The following is a 24,656-nucleotide window of genomic DNA, read 5'->3' as shown; positions in this document are numbered from 1 at the left end:
AAAAAAAAAAAAAAAAGACAGAAATCAGGTGAAAGGTCATTAAATACATAAATTATATAGAATGTATTGCAGTCCTGGGTAATGATACAGTGAAGGCCCAGGTTTAGTACCATGAGAACAGAACAGGAGGCAAATTATATCTACATGCACCTGTATCAAAAGATGTTTTTGTAATGCGTGAGAGGAGGGGAAATTAAGCGCACAACTCTTTCACTTGATAGTTGCTATGTGTCTGAGACAGCCTTCTGAACCTGTCAGAGTTTCTGTTTCCCCGTCTGAAGGGTGGTGATACCAGTGCCTTACTCTGTAAAGTTGAAGATACGTGAACTCTTTCATGTAAGATGCGTGATGTAAGACTCAGCAGCATTTTAAAAAGATATCTACTGATCATTGCTTATTACACTCCAGATTTTCTTTCTGTAGTTTGTCCAGTCTCTCAGGTCTGTTGTTATTAGGGTGCTTGTTTCAGAATTGCATCCTAGGTTCTAAACAAAACAATCAGTATTTTTGAGGGCTAGCCAGTAGTCTGAATTTGTAGTACCCTCAAAGCTCAATCATCCCATAGTGTGTAAATTGCTGTTTTAACTGGAAAAATAGTGTACATGTAGTGCAAAAAAAGGTGGTTATTTGCGACCCTCTCTCTTCTGTAGTTTTTATTTCTATAATACCCATGGCACTGTAAGAATAACAGATAAGTGTGATATGACTTGGAAAATAATTTAAGATGTCAGGACTACAAGTAAAAAATAAGAAACTTGGATTTGTTGATTATAGAAAAGCAAGTAAATGTCAGAGCCACTTGGTGGCATTTATGACAACTAAAGTAGTATGCCTAATCTATGTTCTGTTTTAGAAAATCTCTCTTTATTGTCCTTGTTTTTGTCATCTTTTTTTAAAGCATGAATTCAAATATTTTCCATATTGGTTGAGCCGCCCTTACTGGAAGTGCTGAGGATCAGAAGTGTTTCAGATTTCAGTTTTTCAGATTGTATACACTTTCCAGGTTGAACATAATCCTGAGATTTGAAATAAGTGCACAAGATCCTGAGTTTGATTCTTAAAGAGAGAAAGAAATAAAAACTGCTCTCAACTCCAAAATTTTTTGAGTATCATATTAGTGCTCAAAAAGTTTAGGATGTTTGGGTTTTAGATGCTTTAATTTGCAACTCATTTTCCTAAAAATGGAAATAAATTCCATTTCATATTGACTACTTTGCCATTTTCAATCCATTTAAGACAGACATGTAAGTATAATACAGGCAGTACAATCGGGTAAGTATATTGGCAGTCCAGCATTGAGTGTTGTGGCTAGATAATAACAGCGAGGGTGTCTCCTTCCAATGTCTGTTAATATTTTGTAAGGAACTAAACTGTTGCTGGCTAGTAGAGCTTCATCCCCTGGTCCAGTTTTGCTTCCTGGTTTCCATGGATGGTCCTGAGTTGTACTAACCTTGGTTATTCTTTAGTTCCGTATGATCCTATTTTTCTTTGATACAGATCTTTCACTTCTGTTTTCTTGGTCTTCATAGGAGTAAAATGCCAGTTTTACTGATTAAGTTCAAATAATTTTAAGTTCGTTCTTTGCTTCCCTACAGTATACTCTGTAAAATGCTAGCCACCAATTCTACATTACTGTTTCTCTTGGTACTAGGCCCTTATTGCCAAAGTACTGTGAGAGCAAGAACATTTTTGAGGTGCAACCTGAATAAAACATTCTTACACTGTGTGAGATACGCCTTGAAGTTGGATGCCATGTGGTAACAAACATGGTCAGAGTTCCATGTAATGAAATACGTATGGCAGATTGTATGTTTTAGAAAAGGAATAGGCGACTAATTTAGTGTCACACGGAAAATGTTCCTTAAACACCTACAATAGTGAATATGAAGTTTACAGCAGGATGTTTCATACTTACTTGCGGGTACAGTATTTAGGCTATCAAATGTGGGGCTAAGGTAGTTAATGTTGAATGTACTGCTAGCTGAGGTGTAGTATAGAACAAAAATATGAACAGTTTTGATGAAAAACAGTGATAAGGAAAATTGAACAGGTAACCAGTAAGGTTCTGTGTTAATTGGGTGTGGGTAAATTTATGGGATGTGAATGAGTTTCTTAATCTGTTGCCAAGGCAGGACTCAAGCTTGGAATCCTCCCAACTCACCCTTTCAAGGGTTGGGAATACAAGTGCGTACAACCTCACCCTCCTCGTTTTCTGTATCTTTAAAACCTGGAGAAACAGCCAGCCATGGTAGCACATGGTATAGTACCAGCTACTCAGGAGCCTCAGGTAGGAGGAGCACAAGTCTGAGGCCATGGGCAACTTAGCAAGACCTTGTCTCAAAAACAAAAAGAGATGGAGCTGTAGCTTAGTGGTAACAAGTACTTGCCTGGGGTGTGTGAGGCCCTGGGTTCCATTCCTAGTAAAGAGAGATGGTGAAGAAAGCTTTATCTTTGGCCTCATTTGAAGGATTGTAGAACTTTAACTTCTAAAATTAGGTTATATAAGTCTATAAAAATGGGTTGGCAAACTAAGGCCATGCCATGCCTGCTGTTTATAAAATAAAGTTTTATTGGAATACAGCCATCCTTATTCATTTACATAATATTGTCTGACTGCTTTCATACTGTAATAGCAGCTGAGTAATTGTACTAAAAAAACCACTTTGGGCCTGCAAAGCACTATCTGCCGATGAAGTAGTCTTAGGAAATAGAACCTTGCCAAAACGTAAGAGTAACCTTTGTGATAGGAGTCTCCAATATATGTGTTTTTAATATTTTGCTTTATCTTCTTTCTTCGATAGGACAGCATGGCTAGTACCATCTTTCCGTTTTCTAGTTACAACAATTTATATCTTAGCACATGCTGAAATTATATTTTTACACTCTTAACCACTAGCATAATTAAATTTGTCCTTTATTTCACAGGAAGATGAAAAATTTTTGACAGATTTATTTGCACAACTAACAGATGAAGCAACAGATGAGGAAAAACGACAGGAATTGGTAAGAAATTAGACATTCTGAAAAACATAAGATGAAAACAAAACTTTTATATTCATTTATTTTCCCTAATCTCAAGTTAACTTTTTGACACTTACCTTTTTCTTAATTTCAGGTTAACTTTCTGAAAGAATTTTGTGCATTTTCCCAAACGCTGCAACCTCAAAATAGAGATGCTTTTTTCAAGACTTTGTCAAATATGGGCATATTACCAGCTTTAGAAGTCATCCTTGTAAGTTTGTTTCTCCTCGTTTTTAATTACCATTATTTTTTAAACTACATTTAATAATAGTATGTAATATTTATGTTTCATGAAGCTAAAGAAGCAATAAAATTCCAAAATTAGTGCCTTTACACTGCATTGAGAGAATGCTCTGTTAAAGGAATTCTCTATTTTTAATAATTTGTTAACTTTGAAGCCTATTAAATGTTAATAAGTGAACAAGAGTAGATTTAGAAAGTATTAAAAAAAATAGAAAGTATAATTTTATCTGTGGAACAAAAGGGTTACTTACAACACAGTTCCTTAAACCTTTCTTTTACATTGGGATATTTTGTTATAATTTATTAGGTTTTAGATGTTTACATAGCTGTTCCATTCTGTATTTTTATGCTTACATGAGAATAAGTACTTTTTCTCTACAGGGCATGGATGATACACAGGTGCGAAGTGCTGCTACTGATATATTCTCATACTTGGTTGAATATAATCCATCCATGGTACGAGAGTTTGTCATGCAGGAGGCACAACAGAATGATGATGTAAGTAAGAAGTTAACAGAGCAAAAAATAACCAGCAAGGTAAATATTATTTGCACTAATAGTAAGTATTTATACCTGGAGCTATAGCTGTGTTTGTCTTTCATTTTTAAGATTTAAATTATTGCCTTTGGGGGCGGAAATGTAGCCATATCTCAGATGGCTTATAGTCTCCCTAAATGTGGCTCTTATCTTAGTTTATGAACTTACTGTCTTACAACAATAATTTGTTAATTTTAGTTTCTGTCAAAAATTTTTAACATACCTTTTTAATTCTAAAGTTAACTTGAAGATTTGTCTCATTGAAATAATTTCATCAATTCATGTCAACATGTGGGATTATGAGTAACTACCCGAGAAAATGTTGACTCAGGTAGGAGTAGAAATAACTGAGTCAGCAAGAATGAAGGCATGAGACACAGTTCTTGAAAAGTATTTAAGGAGCTATTTCTTAACCATAAAGAATAAACTGTTGTCTTGTTCATATATACACATACACACTACCATTTATGAGAAATTCTGGTACCTAAATCAGTTTTAAAGTAACTATATATCCTGGTAATATGAAGGGTGCTTAGAAATTGTATGGCACATGACATATGTAGGAGTCCAAAATGTATGCTTTTCTGCTTTATTTTCAGATAGTTAAACTAGTGAGTCTATTTTTCCTCCTCCTCCTCCCACAAAATTTTAGAAATAACTTTTTACTTAAGAATAGGCTAAGCTAGTCTTCCCTGAGGTCATAGAGAGGGAGAAAGAAGGTAACCCTTAGAAAAAACATCTGTGCATAATTCTAGCCTTATGGTATTTCTTTTAAAAATGAGGATACAGGCCGGGGTGGTGGCGCACATCTGTAATCCCAGCACTCAGGAGGCTGAGGCCAGGAGGATTGCCACGAGTTAGAGGCCAGCCTGGGCTACAAAGTGAGTTCAAGGCCAGCCTGAACTGCATGGTGAAACCCTGTCTGGAAAAGAAAAGCAAATAGCCTTTGTTAACTTTTTCAGAAAATCCTAATTAACATGTTATAATGTCAGAACAAAGTGGAATGAATAGTGACATCTATGTTTTTTATGTTTAAGGTTTATTTTTTACAGTACACTTCTAGGGTAGGTGCTAAAAAGTACCAATTTGAAGTGTTGAATGTTAATAACACATTTTTTTAAATGAAATAGTCCTCTATCTTGAGAAGGAGAATATTTAAGGGTTATACTTGTTGCCTTGTAAGCCACTAGTTGAACACTATGTACTTATATTTACTTTACTCATGTGCAGAGGCCTCTTGATTTCTACTGTTGCTCATCATTTCCATGTACCATCTGCATTTTCTCTGTCCATGTCCATCTTACCACTGCTTGTATATACAAGAATAGAAAATGTGTCCATTGATCTTTATTTACTCAATGGTCTGGGAGCATCAGTCATAATAAGGCCTCAGGAAAGCCAGCAGTCCATTTTCTTTGACATTTGCAGTCTGTGTAATCCATTGTTCTTCTGTGTGCTCTACACATACTATGTTGTCATTTCCCTTAATTTCAGACATACAGGGTGTCACCTATTTTTCTAAATTTGTTTTATGTGTTTTTGGTGAGAGGGACCGGGAATTGAACTCAGGACCTTGCGCTTGCTAGGCAGGTGCTTGTGCCACTGAGCTATATCCCCAGCCCCCTCCTAAATTTATTTATTTATTTTTATTTATTTATTTAATTTTGGGTTTTTTTTTTTTTCCGGTACCAGGAATCAAACTCACGACCTCACGCTTGCCAGGCAGGCACTGTGCTGCCGAGCTAAATCCCCAGCCCCTACATTTATTTTAAAGGGACACTTTTAAGCATTTCCACAGATTGAGAACAGGTATCATTTGCCAAAAACAGAAGGAATCATAAAAATAAATGCAGTGAGATTGACTTACTAGAGAAGTATAAGGATCTAAAAACATCAAAATGAAACTTTTTCTTTTATCAGAAGAATTTAAAGATAATAGAAAAAGAAACTTTTGTCAGTACCATTTAATGACCCTGTAGCTAACACACTTTAGGGAAAGAAACACTGCTATAGATCCTAGCAAAGAAGTGAGTCAGTCATTGAATTTTGTTTGCAGTTGACAAGACAGCTAGACCTAGCTGTAATGCTGGAGTGTATGCCTTAGTGTGTGCTTTTCCTGTTCTCTCTTGTAGTAAGTGATCCTTACTATGTGTATTTTTCTCACCAGGATATTTTACTCATCAACCTCATTATAGAACACATGATTTGTGACACAGATCCTGAACTTGGAGGGGCAGTCCAACTTATGGGCCTGCTTCGCACTTTAGTTGACCCAGAGAACATGCTAGCCACTGCCAATGTAAGTCGTGGTATTTTTCCTTCTTTTCATAGCTGTATGTTATTTTTTGCTGGTAGGAACCAGTGCAGTTAAAGTTCACAAAAGTATTTTTGATTTTTTTTAGAAAACAGAAAAGACTGAATTTCTGGGTTTCTTCTACAAGCACTGTATGCATGTTCTTACTGCTCCCTTACTAGCAAATACAACAGAAGACAAACCCAGTAAAGGTAAGACAGTTGGTTTTCTATTCTTGAATTACAAAGTCAGAGTTGATACTAAGTAATAGTCTTTAAAAGTTTGCCAGGTGTGGTGGTACGTACCTTTCCCAGCACTTGGGAGGCTGAGGCAGGAGGATCATGGTGAATTTAAGGCCAGCCTGAACTGCATAGTGAAACCCTGTCTCAAAAAAGACCACACAAACAAAAGTTTGAATTTAGGTCAACATACAGGTCTGATACACTTTCAGAAGCCGTGTTAAAGTTAAAAATTTGTTTTAAAGGTGCTATAATCAGAGATAACAGAAACGTTTAACATAAATAAGAGGTAAGTATTGTTAGCTTTCAGACTTTTTAAACAACTTTTTAAATCTTGTATTTTTTAAATAATACTTGCATTTAAATAATACTTTTTATATAATACTTGTACATAATAATAATAATACTTATATACACTGAGGATTTAGCTCAGTGATAGAGCATTTGCCTAGCATAAGTGAGGCCCTGGGTTTGATCCCCAACACTGAAAAAAAACGTGTGTGTGTGTGATTTTCATTTAGTCTGCATCAACTTGGATGAAATAAAATAACTGGACAATTCATTTTTTAAGTTGCTTATACTCCAGATGTATATGGAGAGCTAAGCTTGTGCTCAGTATTAAGCTATTTTTATATTTTACCTGTAAGGACGTTTTGTGTGTGTGTTAGTACTAGTAATTGTTGTTTTGGGGACTTTGTTGGGGAATGCCTTATTGAAGCCCTAGAAATAATAAATACATTATTTTGCCATATGAATTGTCTATGTGGTGTATTTAACTTAATATACCACTTCTACCACTTACAGAAAATGCATGTTAACTTATTTTTGTTTGTTGGTTTTTTGGGACTGGAAATTGAATTGGAACCTTTGCCCAGTCATACTTTTTCTATTTTTACTTTTTTGTGTGACTGTAGAATCAAGTCTTTGAAACAGAGTATTTGTTTTTCCTATATGTTTGGGTGAAACGTGAGACCTTTTCCCAAACTCTCATACTTGGTTTATCCAGCATTTATTGAGAATGTGTATGGAAGACGTTGTGCTATAATCTATGGGAGCTAAATGGGAGAAATGAAAAATGCCAGCACAGTAGTACACCTATAATCCAAGCTACTTGGTAGGCTAAGGCAGGAAGATCGTAAATTTGAGGCCAGCCTGGGCAAGTTAACAAGACCCTGTCTCAAAATAAAATTTTTAGGAAGGACTGGAGATGTAGCTCAATGGTGGAACACTTGCCTGGCATGTGTGAGGTCCTGAGTTAATCCCCAGAATATCTTCCCAAAGATAGTAGTGAATAAAATACTTTCACAAGCCTGGTGGCTGGTAAACAGTAAAGGTAAGTCAGTAACTAACAATTCAACGTGGACTCCTTGCTTGTAGGAAGGAAACACACATGGAACAGAACACACTGAAATCATGAGTGTGAGGAGAGGGTGACTGAGCCAGAGATGAGGCGTGTCTGGCATACCCTCCTGTGTGTGCACGTGTATTGACCTGTACACAACCACGCTTTGTGTATTTTAGATGACTTTCAGACTGCGCAGTTGTTGGCCCTTGTGTTGGAGTTGCTCACGTTTTGTGTGGAGCACCACACCTACCACATAAAGAACTACATTATCAACAAGGACATCCTCCGGAGAGTGCTGGTCCTTATGGCCTCCAAGCATGCGTTCTTGGCATTGTGTAAGTGTTGCTTCTGATGCACTTGTTTATTATCTTTATATATTAATCATGTTTTTATAGTTTTTGATGATATTGCCTAGGAAGAAATGATAACTAATTATAGGTGGGGAAAGTAGGCCCCATACTTACTCTGTACACTGATTGTATAGTTTTGCCACTTTGAGCAGCTGATTTCCCTCTCTCATTCATGTGCAGCAAAGGGCTTAGAGAGCATCCAGAAATTATATTAAGGACCTGAGTTATATTAGAGCCTGGGGGAGCAAAATACAGCTTTGTCCACATCCAGGCCATGGCCTGTTTTTATACAGCCTGCAAACTAAAGCAGTTTTTGTTTTTGAAAAATATCCTCCAAAAAAAGCCATAGGCAGGAAGATCACAAGTTCAAAGCCAGCCTGAACTACATAGCAAGACCCTGTCTCAGACCCCACCCACCTGCACCCCCAAAAAGCAGTATGCTACTGAGATCACATGTGGCTCAGAACATGTGCTCTATGGATCATACTGAGAGTTTTCAGGCTCTTGAGCAAGAAAATGTTTTTTGTGGGGTTGGGGTGGTGCTGGGGGTTGAACTCAGGACCTTGAACAAAATAAGCATATACTCTACCACTGAGCTACATCCCCAGCCCTAGAAAAAGTCTTTTAAAACGAGAATTTTCATAGTTCTATGTGAGATTTTTTAAGTGGACTTTTACAGTGTTGTTAAAACTATAGCTTTTTGCAGTGAAATATAATTCTGAATTGAAAATAGGTTAACCCATGGTGTTCTTGGTCATACAGCACCCAGACTTTTCAGGTAATGAGTCTCCATGTTTAAACTGTCCTTGTTGGGAAGTTGGCAGGCCAAGGTTAGGGGTGTCCTGGGAGCTCCTGTGAGAAATACCTGTTGGTAGCTAGCTTTTTGCCTTTTGGTTTTTAAAGGTAAGTTGGGGTGTTTTGTTGTTTCTTCAAGGAATCATAGTTAAAGGTTTCCTTAAAATTTAACTTTCTAACAGTGTGATATTTGTCATGTTTCTTGACTTAGATTTTTCAGTCTAGACTATGAACTAACTGCATTATGTACTGGAGATACATTTGGTCAGAGCATATTTTCTTTTTTCCAGCCTGTAGATACTCAGCTCATTTACTTTCTGCTGATTATCCAGGGTCTTTAATGTTGCTTCAGAATGGTTTTCAGCCAAAAGTAATAGGTAGGGCTACTAAAATTAACTTCATTATTTTAGTTCTACCTTACCATTTTTTGTATCTATCAGCTCAGCACATAAAAAGAACTTTAAAAGTCCTACTCATGCTGGGTGTGGTGGCACATGCCTCTAATCTCAGCACTTGGAAGGCTCACCTTCAGTTCAAGGCCAGCGTGGGCTATATAGAGAGTTCAGAGCCAGCGTACACAAAATATAGAGACCCTATCTCGTAAAAAAGCCAAAAATAAAATAAAATCATACTCATTTTCCTAATACATCTATCAGAAAAGGAGAGCTCCAAACCCACATTAGAGTTCATAACTCTGAATTGTTCTTTAGTGGCAGCATAGAGCGTTTTGTTTGAGCATGGTAAAGGGAGTTTGAGCCAGTGGTACTGGAAAACTGAATAAATGAGTAAGCTTAAGCGATTCTATTTTACCAAGTAAATTAAACACTGCTGTGCTCATTTGATTCTGAGATGTGCATTTTTACACATTTATTATCTCTGAAATCAAGTGAGTCTTACAGTTAATGGTATGACATATTTGGTAGCTTTGTTTTTTGTTAGTAAAAAAATTTTTTGCAATCAGTGGCATCTTAGATTTAATTAAGATATTAAGATGATTAATTCTTGGGCTCAGCTGTCATGGGAGTCAGCTCATTAGGACAAGTGGGTCTTACAAAAGTCAAAATACTGGGTCTGGGGATTTAGCTCAGCGGCACAGCGCCTGCCTGGCAAGCGCAAGGTCGTGAATTTGATTCTTGGTACCGGGGGAAAAAAAAAAAAAAAAAGTCAAAATTCAGCTTAAGTACTACATGAAGGTACACTTGGAAGCACAATGAAAATCTAAACTATGAAATTTAAAAAAAAAAAATCCCACAATAGTGGTGATTTGGGTTTGTCTTGGTAATGGTCACAGGAGAATGCCATTCTCGGTTGAATACGCAGTTAAGATACTGTGTGTGCGAGTATGCTGTGTCGTTTTGCTATAGGTAGGACACGTGAGTCCAGTTGGGAGAATGGCAGGACATGCAGCTGAAAAGGAGGTCTTCTCTTTAGTTTCATCTTGTTATTTTTCTTGTAGTACTATAAAGAAATTTTGTCAGATTTTGAGAACTATGGAGAGAATCAGTACAAGTAAATGAAAGTTTGTATTGTTAGGCACGGTGCTAGCATGATCTTAGTTAATACCCTGTTGCTGTTCATACTTGATAAACAGGTTGCATCATTACACCTCTTCCTCAAATGACTTCTTGGTGAGCCAGTCTTCCAGGTTTAAGAGAAGATAGTAGTCATTAAGAATAGGGACTGGCCTTATAGTATGTTTATCATGGTTTGTTAAGAACTGAATATAAATTGGGGAAAATGCAAAGTATTTGTGGATCTCCTGAGAAAAGTTTACATTGAAAAAATACTAGGCATAGCATTTTTAAAAGAATGTTGTAAGTTTAGATGTGCGTAAGTTTATAAAATGAACAATTAAGTATACAGAGATTGAGGACTTTCTTTGTATCTTTTGTTTCTTAATTGCTAAACCTTACCATATTTAAAGACAAGAAAGCAAAGATGTAAATAAAACAATCCTCTCTAAACTGAGTCTTTACAGGATAGGTAACTGACTCAATCAGTCTCTTTCCTTAGCTTTTTCAAGATTCTTGGATCTTCCATAGTAGTCCATTAAGCCTCATCTTTTGTGTGTTGTCTGCCTCTTACTTTGTTGACGGTGGTGGTATTAGAAATATAGAAATCTGTAAAAGGAATAAAATTTTGAAAAGCTTTGTTGCAGTCTTTTATTCAACTATTGTTAGTTACATATGAGGTAATTAACTACATGCAGTCTCCTGCTGTGTAAGACAAATTTTTTAAAAGAAGAGATTATTGAAATTGAGCACAAGATATTCCTGTCATGTTCACAATGGAAGTTAGCAATGTGAGTGAAAGCAAAATGCCCTTTACATTGAAAGTGCTGTGGTTATGCCAATCTGGCCTATCCCAGAAGCTTCTCTGTTCTTCTTTGAATGACTTGACTTGATGGAACTCACTGTTAAAATTTTGAAAGTAACTTTTTATTCTATCTATATCAGCAGTTTCTGGGTAGGAGTGTCTTTGAGGACATAGGGGTACCTCTGTGTGGCATGATCTTAGTGAATTCCAGGAAGGGAGAAGTTTCTTTTTCACTTACCTAGGACTTGCATGCAGACCAGAAGGGTTGGTGAGTGTGTGTTTGGTAGGACACAAGTCTCCATAAAGCCTAAAAGTTGGAGTACCGATTGTTAGACCAGCAGCTCTTGCCTTATTACTGAGAGCTTAAAATTTGGCCTTTAGCATGAGAGCTAAGTATTTTATTCTAAAAAGTCACTAAATTCCTTTGTCAAATAACGTTGAAAAAGAAAACACTAAAATCACTGCTTTAGAAAATAAACCCTTATTAGGCTTTGACTTCATTCAGAAAGATGCCTCTTATTGTTTAAAATGTCTTCAAGTTTGTTTTTTAAAAAAAATTCAGTAACCTAAAAAGCAAAATGCAGTTTTTATTCTATAAACTTACTTTGAAACTCCCTGCCCAGAGTGTTTCTTTAGGAAGATACACTCTTAAATAAGTTGGATTGTTCTGGCAGTTTATAATCAACTGTACTTCATTGGGCATTCACTTGTGGACCTCTTTTCTGCCAACTAAAGAAAAATTGAGCTGCTTTACTCCTCTGCCTTCCCACCCAGAAACCGTGTCAGCATGGTTGCCTGGCTACCTGCTCATGAAGGACTTGATTAATAGCAAATTGGCAGTTTAACGAGCCACTTCCATGATCTCCAAAGAAACCATAATACAAACACAATATTTAATCTTGCCAACCGAAGACGATGTGACTGCATGAAGTGAGTATGCTTTTTTGAACTGTTTACAATAACTGGGGCATTAACTTACTGATACTTCCACGTAGGTAAATAGGGCTTTGTTAAAGTCTAGCTGTCTGAGTATATTTGGATCTTGACGAATGGTGACTTAAGTAACTCCCCATACCTCAAGTTGCAAATATACCTGTTAATCTGTAAGTTAAAGCCTGATTAATTATAAAAAGGAAAACTAGGAAAAAATTAAAAAGCATACTCGCTACAATAAGCATGGAGGACTACATTTTAAATCACATCCTCTAAATTTATTTCTAAAATACGGGAAGGCAAATTTTGGGTCATGCAGATTTTTGTGGGCTTGTAGCATTTCTATAACCACATTCACAAAATAAGCCAATGTTAGTTCATCAACTATGATGTAAAACAAAAAAAGAGTGTCCAAAATTATTGAAGATTATTATACAGTGGATTGCCCTTCTAAACATACTGGTTTATCTGTTGCTTTAAAAGTGTATGACAGGAAATGTTCAGGATTTTTTCATCTTAAGTAGGTGAGGATAATAGGTTAATTCATTTGTCTTAGCTCTTATTTGAGATGTACATTAACTTCTTGGACATTAGTAAGTGCTTTATTTCCAGAATTTTTCTGGCTTTCTAAGACTTGTGTTCTATGATGACATACACTACTTTCAGAATACACTTTCTGGTAACACTTTTAGAACGCTTGTCTTGAGGTTTATATTTCTGGAAGTCCTAACATGCTGCTGTGTATGAAGAATTACTGATGTTTGTTAACCAGGTGTTGTGGTTTGGTAAGTCTAAAATATGGAAGTGTGGTGTATGGTTTCAAACAACAATGCCTCTGTGTTTCAGGTGCCCTTCGTTTTAAGAGAAAAATTATTGGATTAAAAGATGAGTTTTATAACCGCTACATAATGAAAAGTTTTCTGTTTGAACCTGTAGTCAAAGCATTTCTCAACAATGGATCCCGCTACAATCTGATGAACTCTGCCATAATAGAAATGTTTGAATTTATTAGAGTGGTAGGTCCTATATTTTTTAATTAGAATTTTGGTCTTAATTGAGAAAATCAATTATGCATTACTGGTTTGAGATTATTGTGTTTGAAGAAAATGTCTTACAGGCAAAGTTACCAGAAGTTTGTGAGAGATTTATCTTAGCAATCTTCGTAGTATAGTTTGAGAATTGACTTAACACTGCCACAGTAATAATTTTAAGAAACTTTCAGGTGATAGATAAATATGCAAGTATTTTTCTTTCACATTTCTAAAGAACAATTTCATAATAAACTTCGATTCTTTAGTATAGTGAACTATGGATGTTAAGCTGGCAAAATTATCTCTGCTAATGCCCCTTTTTAGAATTATGTAAAATATACATAACATAAAATTTGTCATTTTGAACATTTTTAAGTGTATAATCTAGTGACAAAGTACTCTCATGTTGTTGTGCAACGATTACTACTACTCACAGACTTTTCTGTGGCATAATGTTAAAATACACATGCCCTAGTGTGGGATGTAGCTCAGTGGTAGAGCACTTGCCTAGCATGTGATGGGTCCTGGGTTTGTTCCTTAGCACCAAATAATAATAATAATAACAACAACAGCAGCAGCAAAATGCCCAGACTTTGGGAATCAGAATCACTTAGGATGAGACCTGGCTGTTTACTTTGGAAAGACCAATGGGCACTTCTAAGGTGTACCAAAAATTAGAGATTGCTGAGGGTAGCCAGTGTATATTACTATTTTTGGTGAATTTTTATGAATTTACTAAAGTCTTATCTTACTAAAATGGCATTTTCATATCTCATTTCATTGATAATTCTTTTCTGTAGGAAGATATTAAATCATTAACTGCTCACGTAATTGAAAATTACTGGAAAGCACTGGAAGATGTAGATTATGTACAGACATTTAAGGGGTTAAAACTGAGATTCGAACAACAAAGAGAAAGGCAAGACAACCCCAAACTCGACAGGTAAATTGCCATATATTTGAACCTGTTCTTCATTTAGCAACACGCTGTGTAGTGGTGGCTCTTTGTTTGGTCTTTGGCTTGGCAGGAAAAGGGGAAATAGGCAGGTAGTAGGCAGAAGCCCTAGTCTTTTCCTGAAGGTATCGATAAATGCTAGTGTGATCTGCAGCCACCAATGCATAGGTGGCCTTGAGGCTCCGGCTGTTCAGGATTAAGTCAGAGTATTATAGTAATTGCTTTGAATTGCGTCTTAGTCTTTACAATCTCATACATTTTTCTCAGTGCCCAGGTTCACATTTGTAGTGTATTCCTGAGTCTGTAGGCTATTACTTGTTAATTCCTTGTTTATTTCCCAGCACTGGGGGTTGAACTCAAGGCCTTTCCACTGAACTGTATCCCCAGCCCTCTTTATTTTTTTATTTTTATTTTGAGACAGAGTCTTACTAAGTCACTGGTCTAGACTCAAACTTGGGATCTTCCTGCTGTGCCTCCTAGAGCACTGGGATTACAAGCATCATCCCTGGCTTATTAATTCCTAATGTTAAACAAGTTTAATAACTGTTTTGTAACTGTATAATGTATGATACGAAGTTTAGTGAATACTAGATATGGTGGGAGTGGTTTTTAGTTACATGTTTGGAAAGGCTGTTTTTCATCAGCCTCTACACGTACACAACTGTTCATCCCCATTAACCTATTAAGGCTGTATCTACTTCTGGAAGACAGTTTGAAGACTACCTTTAGCAAAAATGAGTATATTTACTTTTTTTTCTTTTTCAATAGCATGCGTTCCATTTTAAGGAATCATCGATACCGACGAGATGCTAGAACACTAGAAGATGAAGAAGAGATGTGGTTTAACACAGATGAGGACGACATGGAAGATGGGGAACCTGTAGTATCTCCATCCGACAAAACTAAAAACGATGATGATATTATGGATCCAATAAGTAAATTCATGGAAAGGAAGAAATGTAGGTTGAAAGAGTGAATTTTTCTCACTCTAGGTTTTTTTGGTTTTTGACAAAATAATGAACATATAGTTGGTGTGCTGACAGCGTGAAGACTTGCATTATAGCGCATGGCTGAATTCCTCGCTGTGCTGTGAAGGTGTAAACTAAGCTTTCTTGAGTTGGGTGAATAAGGAGAACGTATCTCAAGAAAGTTAGGGTACTGAGCATGATGCTGAAGGCTTTTCCTTTTCCGTTGTAAAATTCAGTGGATAATGGTATCTAGTATTTTCTTAGGTTTTGTAAATAAGCTGAACTAAAGACTTACTCCTGAGCAGAGGACTAAACTGGTTAATCCTATTTTCTGGTTAATGATGTGTTTGTGTCGCTTCATTTAGGAGATTGTAAAAAGAATGAGCATGCGTGACAATTACTGACCATGTTATCATTTTTAGTGAAAGAAAGTGAAGAAAAGGAGGTGCTTTTGAAAACAAATCTTTCTGGACGGCAGAGCCCAAGTTTCAAGCTTTCCCTGTCCAGCGGAACAAAGACTAACCTCACCAGCCAGTCACCTGCAGCAAACCTGCCTGGTTCTCCAGGGTCCCCTGGGTCCCCAGGGTCTCCAGGCTCTCCTGGATCCGTCCCTAAGAGCACATCTCAGACGGCAGCTATTACCACAAAGGTACATTGTGACTCTGGGAATCCGTTGTGCCCTTTCCTGCTTGATCCAAGCTTTCTCAACAATAATTGTTACAACTGAGACTGCTCCAGCTACCTCTTCTGAAACCAATTAAATATTCGTGAATCAGAAGATGAGTTGTCCCTACCACCATCACCCGAGCTTACCAGTGAGAAATTTCTGAAAGTTCCGTAGGACCAATGGCAAAGTCTGAATTTGGTTGGTTGGTTGGTTTGTGGGTTTTTTTGGTTTTGTTTTTCTGAGACAAGATCTTGCTGTATAGTTCTGGTTGACCATGAATTCACTATGTAGTCCAGGGTGCCAGCTACCTGTTAGCACATTTTACATAAGAAAGGAACAAAAATTGAGTACTAAAAAGTTAGAAAAGATATCTCCAAATAGAAACAGTAATTCAAGCTGCCATTTTACTACCCTTTTATTTTTCTTTAAAGACATAAGATACATTAATTATTAGGCTAAAAGTTAACACACTGGCATTTGGGAATCTTTGATCTACACCAGAAATATAATGTCCATCAGATCTGTTTTCTTCCCCCCCACCCCCCCCAGGTACCAAGAGTGGAACTCACTACCTTGCGCTTGCCAAACAGGCGCTGTGCCACTGAGCTAAATCCCCAGCCCCAGATCTGTTTTCTTCTGAGTGAGCAGGAAACCCCTGAGGGCCAGGAAGTAAAGCCGAGGCTTGCTGAAATAAGGGGCAGGCTGAGTATGCACTGAGCAAGGAGCTGTGTCCACACCATCCAAATAGCTGGGGCTGGGTGGGTTCTGGGAAAGGAGTAGGACTGAAAGGAACCTGGATGAAATAATGAGAAAGGAAAAGAGTAGATGACTGTCTGTATCCTGTCGGCTCTTATTTGGGGCAGTACCTTTGGTAGTTCGTATTCTTTCTTTCTTTCTTTTTTTTTTTTTTTTTTTTTTTTTCCCGGTCTTTTTGAGACGGGGTCTTGCTATGCAGTTCAGGCTGGCCTTGAGCTCACTTTGTAGCCCAGGCTGGTCTCGAACCTTACGATCCTCCTGCCTCAGCCTCTGCCTCAGCCTCTGCCTCAGCCTCTGCCTCAGCCTCAGCTTCAGCCTCCGGAGTGCTGGGATTACAGGTGTGTGCCACCATCCCTGGCTCCAGCAGTTTGTATTCTGATACCATTTTAGACTTTACATTTTAAAATAAATTTGTGCAGTTTTAGGTCTTTCTTACAACAATTTTAATTCACTAATGTTTGTATCTCTTGGATGATTTGCTAGTATAGTAAGTTACATTTTTTATTTTGGCAATTAAAAGATTTCCCTTATTTATATCTTTATATGAAAAATCAGCCAGGTGTGGTGCTCACACATGTAATCCCAGCACTCAGGAGGCTGAGCCAGGGGTTGTTGTGAATTCGAGATCAGCCTGGGCTACAGAGTCAGCTCAAGGCCAGTCTGAACTTCGTAGCAAGACCCTGTCTCAAAAAGACCAAAAAAGAGAGACAGCAAAGAAAAATCTAGGAAATACATGAAAAATAATTTCATTTCCATATAATCCCACTACCCAGAACTAACCAGTTACTGAGGTTTAGGTAGAAGATATTCTCCAGAGGTATTTTTAAATGTCCTGTTTTGTTTTCTGTTCTTTAAATCATCCTTCTTTCTAAACAGGGAGGCCTCGTGGGTCTGGTAGATTATCCTGATGATGATGAGGATGATGATGAGGATGAAGACAAGGAAGAGACACCACCATTGTCAAAGAAAGCAAAATTTGAGTCATAATAATGGCAACTGCCTCTGATTAGTACCTGTTGACAGAACTGGTTCTCTACCCCTCCCCCACTACAAATCCACAGCAGAGCGCAGTGGTCTCTCGTGAAGGACTGACACACTCAGCTTCGCACACTTGGCTTCTGCTCATCAAGTGCCAATTCAGTGGAGCAGGAGGAGGGGATACCATGCGTTTAGGGGAAAGACTTAAGCCTTTGAGCTCTCCAGCCTGGACCACACATTGCCCTTTTCTCAGGGAAGGAAATGGAAACAAAAAGCCAACAGGGCAGGGATTGTGTAAGTGGAACTCTGGATTGACTGGTCAGTTGCTACAATCAGAACATGCTTTCTCGGACCATGTTTGAGACTCAGAAGAATGGGCCTTTCTGCCCTAGTTCTTCAGTAGTTAAGAATGCCAGCAGTTTCTTTGTATAAAGAGACCTGCCTTTAAAATCGTACATTCTGAACATTTTAGTCAAGCAACAGCTGATTTGGAAAACCTCTGTGGGGGAGGGGCAAATATAAAGTTTCCTCTTTTTTATCTGTTCCCTTTGCCCTTCAAACTGCAGATTTTTTTTTTTAAGTGGGGATTTGTCCCTACTTGATTAAAGATTGAGTGGAATTCTAGATGTGGTCATTTGTGTCATAATTTTTTTGTTTGTTTGACTTTGTTTCTGATTTTTTTTCCTCCCCTGAGTGTATGCTTAGTTGTTGAATATATATATTTGGGACCATTAAAACATTTTTTGATGTAATATACCTAACGTTGTGCTGGTACCTGTTTGACCATGTGTAATTTTTGTTCTGCATCACAGCTCTTAATTTGTTTAGAGTTTTATGAAAGATGGTATAGTTTTATTGACAAGAGCAAAGTAATCTTACAACTCTGTGCACACAAAAGCAATACTATTTTGTGACTAAATATTTTATATTAAAATTTACATCAGCAACTGTCTTGAGATTTCAGGGAAATAGAGTAGAATTTAAAACTTCAACAGTTTTGTTAAACCTAGAAACATGAAATTAGTATTCCAAAGAGATTCTGAAATTTCATATCTTGGGGAAATGACGGTACATTAAATCAAAATTGAGGATGGATGATTTAAAAATAACATTTGACTTTTGAATAATAAAAGAAAAGTAAAGAGTAAGAGAAATTGTTTAAGTTGTATGTTTCTTTTCTTCTTTTTTTTAAAACTACTTCCTTTGGAATACCAGTTTGAGTTGTAATTGGTGGTTCCTAAATATAAATACCTGAGAACCATCAGATGCTACCTTATGTGTTTGGGGGACTGCGATGTGTAGCTCAGTGCTAGAACACTTGCCTAGGATGTACAAGGCCCTCAGCTCAATCGCCAATACTGCAAAAAACAAAACAGTATTTTAGGGTCTGGAGTTAAGCTTAGTTGTAAAGCACCTGCCACTTGCCTAACATGCATGTAGCCCTGGGTTCTATCCCAACATTGCAAAGAACTAAGTAACACCCAAAACAAAGTATTTTTAAGTGGGTTCTTTTTGTTATGGTCAGTGTAATAAAGATTTTCAAGGAAATGGAAATAAGGATCCCAGTTCACATACCCTTTTTGAAGTGAATTTAGAAGTTACTGAAGAATATATTTGCAAATATGAATAAAACATAATTTCGGAGAGGATACTATATTAAGAATATACTCTTGAGTATCCTGGAAAATTCCTGTGAGCTTCTAAGCTTCTCTGCTTACTTCTTAGTAAATAATAGACTTGGAGAGCATAATTAACTGAGAATTCATATATTTCACTAGACCATACAGCTGAGTCACAGATTTCTGACTATTAAGTGAAGTTAAAGCTAGGCATAGTGGCTCATACCTGCAGTCTCAGCACTCAGGTGGCTGAGGCAGGAGGATCAGCACAAGTTTGAGGCTAGCCGGAATTACATAGTGAGACCTTGTCTCAAAATGAGAACAAAAAAAAATTGAAGTTAATAAACTTACCTTGCTAATAAGGAAAAGTCAGATCTGAGTTATTTATGAAAATCCATGTCAAGAAATGATTGTGTCTTAAACGTACAGTTTAAAGTGACCTTTCTGACTGAATCTTGAAATACTTGCTTTGGTGTTCTGAGGATTTTGGATAAAGGAGCCAGGTGTGGTGACTCACGCCTGTAATCCCAGCACTCAGGAGGCTGAGGCTTGATCCCTGCAAATTTGGGGCCAGCCTGGACTACACAGCGAGACGGTCTCAAAAAGGAGTCGCTTTTCCTTAGTAATTAGTGATTTTTTTAAAATTATGGTTTCTTTTAAATAGAAACCTGACAGAAGTATTGGCATAGTATTTTGAGAAAAGTCTGAAATAGGTTGTCATCTCATGAAGGAATGCCGTTGGCAAGAAATTGCAAGAAATGCAAGCCTTGAATTGACAGTTCACCTGATGGGAATTGAGCTCTGGACCTCACGCATGCAAAGCACACGTCACTCTTCCGGCCCGGAAGTTGACACTCTTAATCCTAAGTGCTATTTTGGTAACTGATGTAAATGGAGTTTTAAACTTTCCTAATTACTGATACCAGTTGGTTCTTTTGCTCATTTTGCAGTGTTTAAAATGACATGGGAGAGCAGTTGCCTAGTATGTCAAAGCCCTGGGTTCGTTCCCCCACACTGCCGCCCCCACCAAAAAAATTGAAACATCTCAAGTGATTACCCAGTAGTTTCTGAAAAAAAGATAATTACTGCAGGAAACACTTTGGCATCCTCTCCTCCAAAAATACTAGCCTGGCATTTTTTAATAGAATGATGTCCGACGTTTTTTCCCTGCTGGTTGTACTCAGATCCTGTATGTAGTTCCCAGAACTCCAATTTGCAATTCAGTGTTAGTGAATTTGGAAATGGAGAGGAGGCGTAGAGCGGAGGGAAACATTTCTTACTACTATTTTTAACCTAGTTAGGCAGTAGTCTTTGTGAGGTTTACAAGATTAGAACAGCAACAAATTGAAATGGTTTCAGTGAAAAATTTAAGATTGTCTGCAGATTCTAGGATTTACTATGAAGAAAGAGCAATATCAAAATCTCTTCGGCAGGTGTGGCAACATGCTGTAATCTCAGCACTCTGGGAAGCTGAGGCAGGAGAATTACAAATTCAAGCCCAGCCTGGGCAACTTAATGACTTAGCAAGACCCTGACAAATAAAAGGTCCTGTGATGTAGCTTGGTGTGATTACCCTGGGTTCAATCCCCAGTGCCACAATAAATAAAATCCATTCAGAGGAGAATTTAGGACCCTCAAATTTTGTTTTTGAGATAAGAGTCTTGCTCTCTAGTTTTAGCTGGCCGCTAGCCTCCGGCTTCCTCCAAAACTTTTATTTAGAGGTTACATTAACTTTTACTGCCATAATCTGTTTCAAGCAAGAGCATTATAAAAGTTTTTACTGGGTGGGTGGATGGGTTAGTCACCCATCGGGCCATATTAACAAAGTGGGGTGCTCCTCAATAAGTTGGGGTTCCCTGTGGTAAATGGCTTTGATTTTTCTCTGGGCTAAGCCCTTGTCTTGACTCAAGTGGCAGATCTGAAAGAAAACTTACAGAGAGCCTCTTCAGATCACTATCTTTTTAACTACTGGATCAGATAACTCCTTTTTTAAAATACCTGTGGTTGGAGAAAACTTCCCTTGACCTTTTCATTCTCCCCTATAAATTCTTCCTTGGGTGCAGAGGAAACACTGGTTACTTAAATGTGATGCTGGGTGGATTTTTGTTTACTTACTTAGTTTCCTTTGCTCCCCAACCCCCGCACCACCATTCCAAAGAAACTACTGTTTATAGGTCCCACCCAACCTGCAAATCAATGGACCCGTGTTCCTTCATTATACTACTTAACATTTAGGCAGCACCGGCTACCAACCACCGTCTTGATTCCTTTCTCTGGGTTTCTGTAACAGCATTGTGCTGTACCATGCCTGGTTGTCTTTTGACACCTCTGTTCTTTACCCCTAAAATACAAGGCTTCCTTAGGGTTCCATCCTGGGCACACATCTTTCCAAGCTCCAGCCGGGGCTGTATTTCCTGCATGTCCCTGACACAATTATGCAGTGCTTGAAAAGACTGCCTTCAGACTGTGCCCCTCTGAGTGCTTTTTCTCCCTGCCTTGTCTGCTAATGAGTGTGCAATTACCTTTGAACAGTCAGAAGGGTTCCCCAGTACCCTACTTCCTGCTGACTGGTTGGGTTACAGTGCTTCCCCGGAACGTTCCCTTCTTTGTGGATGGATAGGAAGGCAGGACTAACCACCTTTGCACCTCAGGGTGGATCCATCAAACTAAAACACCGTCTTGTTGCTGTTAACATGAGTAACTCCAACAATTCCTAAAATCTCATTTCTTTAAGCTTTCCTGGTCTGTCCATCCCTGACCCCAAACACCTCCACCTCCCTAACTGTCCTAGGCATGAGCTGTAGATTTCACTGACTGCTCACCTGTTGGATGATGTTTGTGAAGTCTGACTCTTACACTTTGACATCTTGATAGACTTAGAGGACTGACTTCCCTAGGAGCAGACCTGGGTTCCTGGGATTCTCTACCGCTGTTAATACAATTCAGACAATGAGGCGTAGAGGGCGCTAGTAGGCTGAGTCTCATAGATTTCCTATATAGATCCAATAGACACTTCCACAGGAGCAATAAAACGGATGAGTTTTCTTATTTCTGAAGGAACACTCATTTTTAGAGTAAAACAAATGTAATCCCTAGAAAAGTTAGTGGCACTTTATTCTAGCCCTAGATACTTTCCTACAACAATATGTTTCTGCTTTGTTCTGTTTTGTGTTTTGAGATAAGGTCTCGCTATGTTAGCCAAGGTGGCCTCATACTCCTAAGCTCAAGGATCCTCCTGCCTCAGCCTCCTAAGTAGCTGGGACTACAGGTGTGCACCACAGTTGCCCAGCTTCTGTTAATCTTAGTACAAAAAAATAACCTTAGTACAGATAAATTTTAACCCCTCTAGGACCTCACATGTGCTAGCGATCTAGTACAGAACTTATATCCCCAGCCCTTTATATTTTTTTTGTTAAGTTTATTGGTACATTTTAGGTATGCATAATGATCACATTCATTATAGGGAATTTGTACCTGAATATGATATATTGAGATTCTTCTTTCCCGATTCCCTGCCCTCCTTCAACCCCTCTTCCCTCCCTATTTACAAAAGCTGGTTCCATTGTTGCCTTTTTTCTCATTTTTCCTTTTTCCTTCCTTTCCCCCTCCCCTCTCCCTAGTTTCCCTTCCCATTTAAACATTTTCTTCCTGTCTCACAATGTCTATAACACATTTTGGTCCCTATTTACACTTTTGGTTTCTCACACTAGAGAAACAATGTGATGTTTACATAGGTGTGTCTGATTTATTTCACTTAGTATAGTCTCAAGGTATACCCATTTACCTAGAAATGTCTCAAGATTTTCCTTCTTTATGGCTGAGCAGTACTCCACTATATTAAAAAAAATACATCTTTTTTATCCATTCATCCATTAATGGGCATTTGGGCTATTTCCAAGATTTAGCTATTTAGCTACTACAAATTGTGCCACTGTAAACATGGGTGTGCATATCAGTGTGGTATGTTTTTAATTATTTTGGGAAGATACAAAGAAGGGGAATAGCTGGCTCAAGTCCTAGTTTTTTTAGGAATCTCCACACTGATTTTTACAATGGTTGCACCAGTCTACACTCCCACCAACAGTGGAGAAGGCTTCCTTTATTCCCACATCCCTGCCAGCATTAGTTATTAGTTGATGTCTTGATAATAGCCATTCTTTCTGGACTGAGACAGAATCTCAGCATTGTTTTTAATTTGCATCTCTCAAATGACCAGTGATGTTGAACATTTTTTCATATATTTGCTGTTTCTATTTCTTCATCTGAGAAGTGTCTATTCATTTCAGATGCCCATTTTTGGGTTGGGCCTTTAAATGTGGGGAGTCCAGTTTTTTTGTTGTTGTTGTTCTTTATATATTCTAAATAGTAGTCCTTTGTGTGCATAACTAACAAAAATTTTTCCCACACTGTGAGTTGTCTCTTCACTTTGTTGGTGGTTTCTCTTGCTGTACAAAAGCTTTCTAATAAGATGAGATCCCAGTTGTTGATTCTTTGTGAAAGTTCCTGTGTGACTGGGGTTTTGTACATAAAGTCTTTGCCTACCCCAGTATCTTCAAGAGTTCTGCCTAATCTATCTTCAGAAGATTTAGTGTTTTGTTTTAATATTTAGATTTTTGATCCATTTTCATTTTAGTTTAATGCCTGGTGAAAGATACGGGTCTAATCTTCAGCATGTGGAAAGCCAGTTTTTCCAGCACCATTTATTAAAGAGGCTATCTTGTTCCAGTGAACATGGTTGGCTTCTTGGTCAAAGATAAGGTGGCTGAGTATGTCTGGGGTTGTTTCCATATCTTCTAATCTGTTCCATTGATCCTTGGGTTTGGTTTGTTTTTCTTTTTTGTTTGTATTTTGTTGGTTTGTTTATTTTGCCAGTACCATGCTGTTTTGATCACAGTAGCTTTGTAGTACAGGTTCAACTTAGGGGTTATGATGCCCTCTGTTTGCCTTTGTTGCCCAGGATTGCCTTTGCTATTCTAGGTGTCTTCTGGTTCTGAATGGATTTGTTGTTGTTGTTGTTGTTGTTGTTTGTTTGTTTGTTTTTCTGGTACCGGGAATCAAACTCAGGACCTCGTGCTTGCCAGGCAGGCGCTGTGCCACTGATCCAAATCCCCAGCCCCTCTGAATGGATTTTAGGCATGTTTTCTCTAATTCTATGAGATATACTTTTGGAATTTTGATTAGGATTGCATTAAATCTGTATAACAATTTTGGAAGTATGGCCATTTTCACTGTACTGATTGTTCCTACCCCAGAACAAGGGATATCTTTCCATGTTCTGATATCCTCTTCAATCTCTTTTTCCAGAGTCCTGTAGTTTTCAATGAGAAGTCTTTTACTTTCTTCCTTACATTGATTCCTAGGTATTTCAAATTTTTAGATGCTATTGTGAAAGGTGTTTTCTCCCTAGTTTCTCAGTGAATTTGTTATTCACGTACAGAAAGGCTATTGATTTCTGAATGCTGACTTTGTGTCTTGCTATCCTACTTAATTTGGTTATTAGGTCTAGGAGTCTTTTGGTAGAGTTTTAGGGGTCTTCTATGTAGAGCATCATGTCATCTGCAAATAATGATAATTTCACTTATTCCTTTCCTATCCTTATTCCTTTTATTT

General features: G+C 37.8%; 1 protein-coding gene across 2 annotated transcripts in view; it reads left to right on the top strand.

Moving 5' to 3' along the window:
• Ppp4r3a (protein phosphatase 4, regulatory subunit 3A) overlaps window positions 1–18,575 on the top strand; it is a 37,290-nt gene extending 18,715 nt beyond the window's left edge. Inside the window, exons 5-15 of one of the 2 annotated variants that reach the window (XM_005390305.2) lie at window positions 2,926–3,003; window positions 3,116–3,232; window positions 3,646–3,762; window positions 5,969–6,100; window positions 6,204–6,306; window positions 7,855–8,013; window positions 12,919–13,088; window positions 13,904–14,046; window positions 14,827–15,017; window positions 15,449–15,675; window positions 17,326–18,575. In XM_005390305.2, the coding sequence (XP_005390362.1) occupies window positions 2,926–3,003; window positions 3,116–3,232; window positions 3,646–3,762; window positions 5,969–6,100; window positions 6,204–6,306; window positions 7,855–8,013; window positions 12,919–13,088; window positions 13,904–14,046; window positions 14,827–15,017; window positions 15,449–15,675; window positions 17,326–17,436 (1,548 nt within the window). In that variant the 3' untranslated portion in view covers window positions 17,437–18,575. Of the gene's footprint in view, window positions 1–2,925; window positions 3,004–3,115; window positions 3,233–3,645; window positions 3,802–5,968; window positions 6,101–6,203; window positions 6,307–7,854; window positions 8,014–12,918; window positions 13,089–13,903; window positions 14,047–14,826; window positions 15,018–15,448; window positions 15,676–17,325 lie in introns of both variants that reach the window. The other variant, XM_005390304.2, reaches the window with a different exon arrangement.
• The last annotated feature ends 6,081 nt before the right edge of the window (window positions 18,576–24,656 follow it).

Source organism: Chinchilla lanigera, unplaced genomic scaffold (assembly GCF_000276665.1).
Source record: "Chinchilla lanigera isolate Chin_1 unplaced genomic scaffold, ChiLan1.0 scaffold00037, whole genome shotgun sequence".
Taxonomy (NCBI): Eukaryota; Metazoa; Chordata; class Mammalia; order Rodentia; family Chinchillidae; genus Chinchilla; species Chinchilla lanigera.
This window is presented reverse-complemented; position numbering and strand designations above follow the sequence as displayed.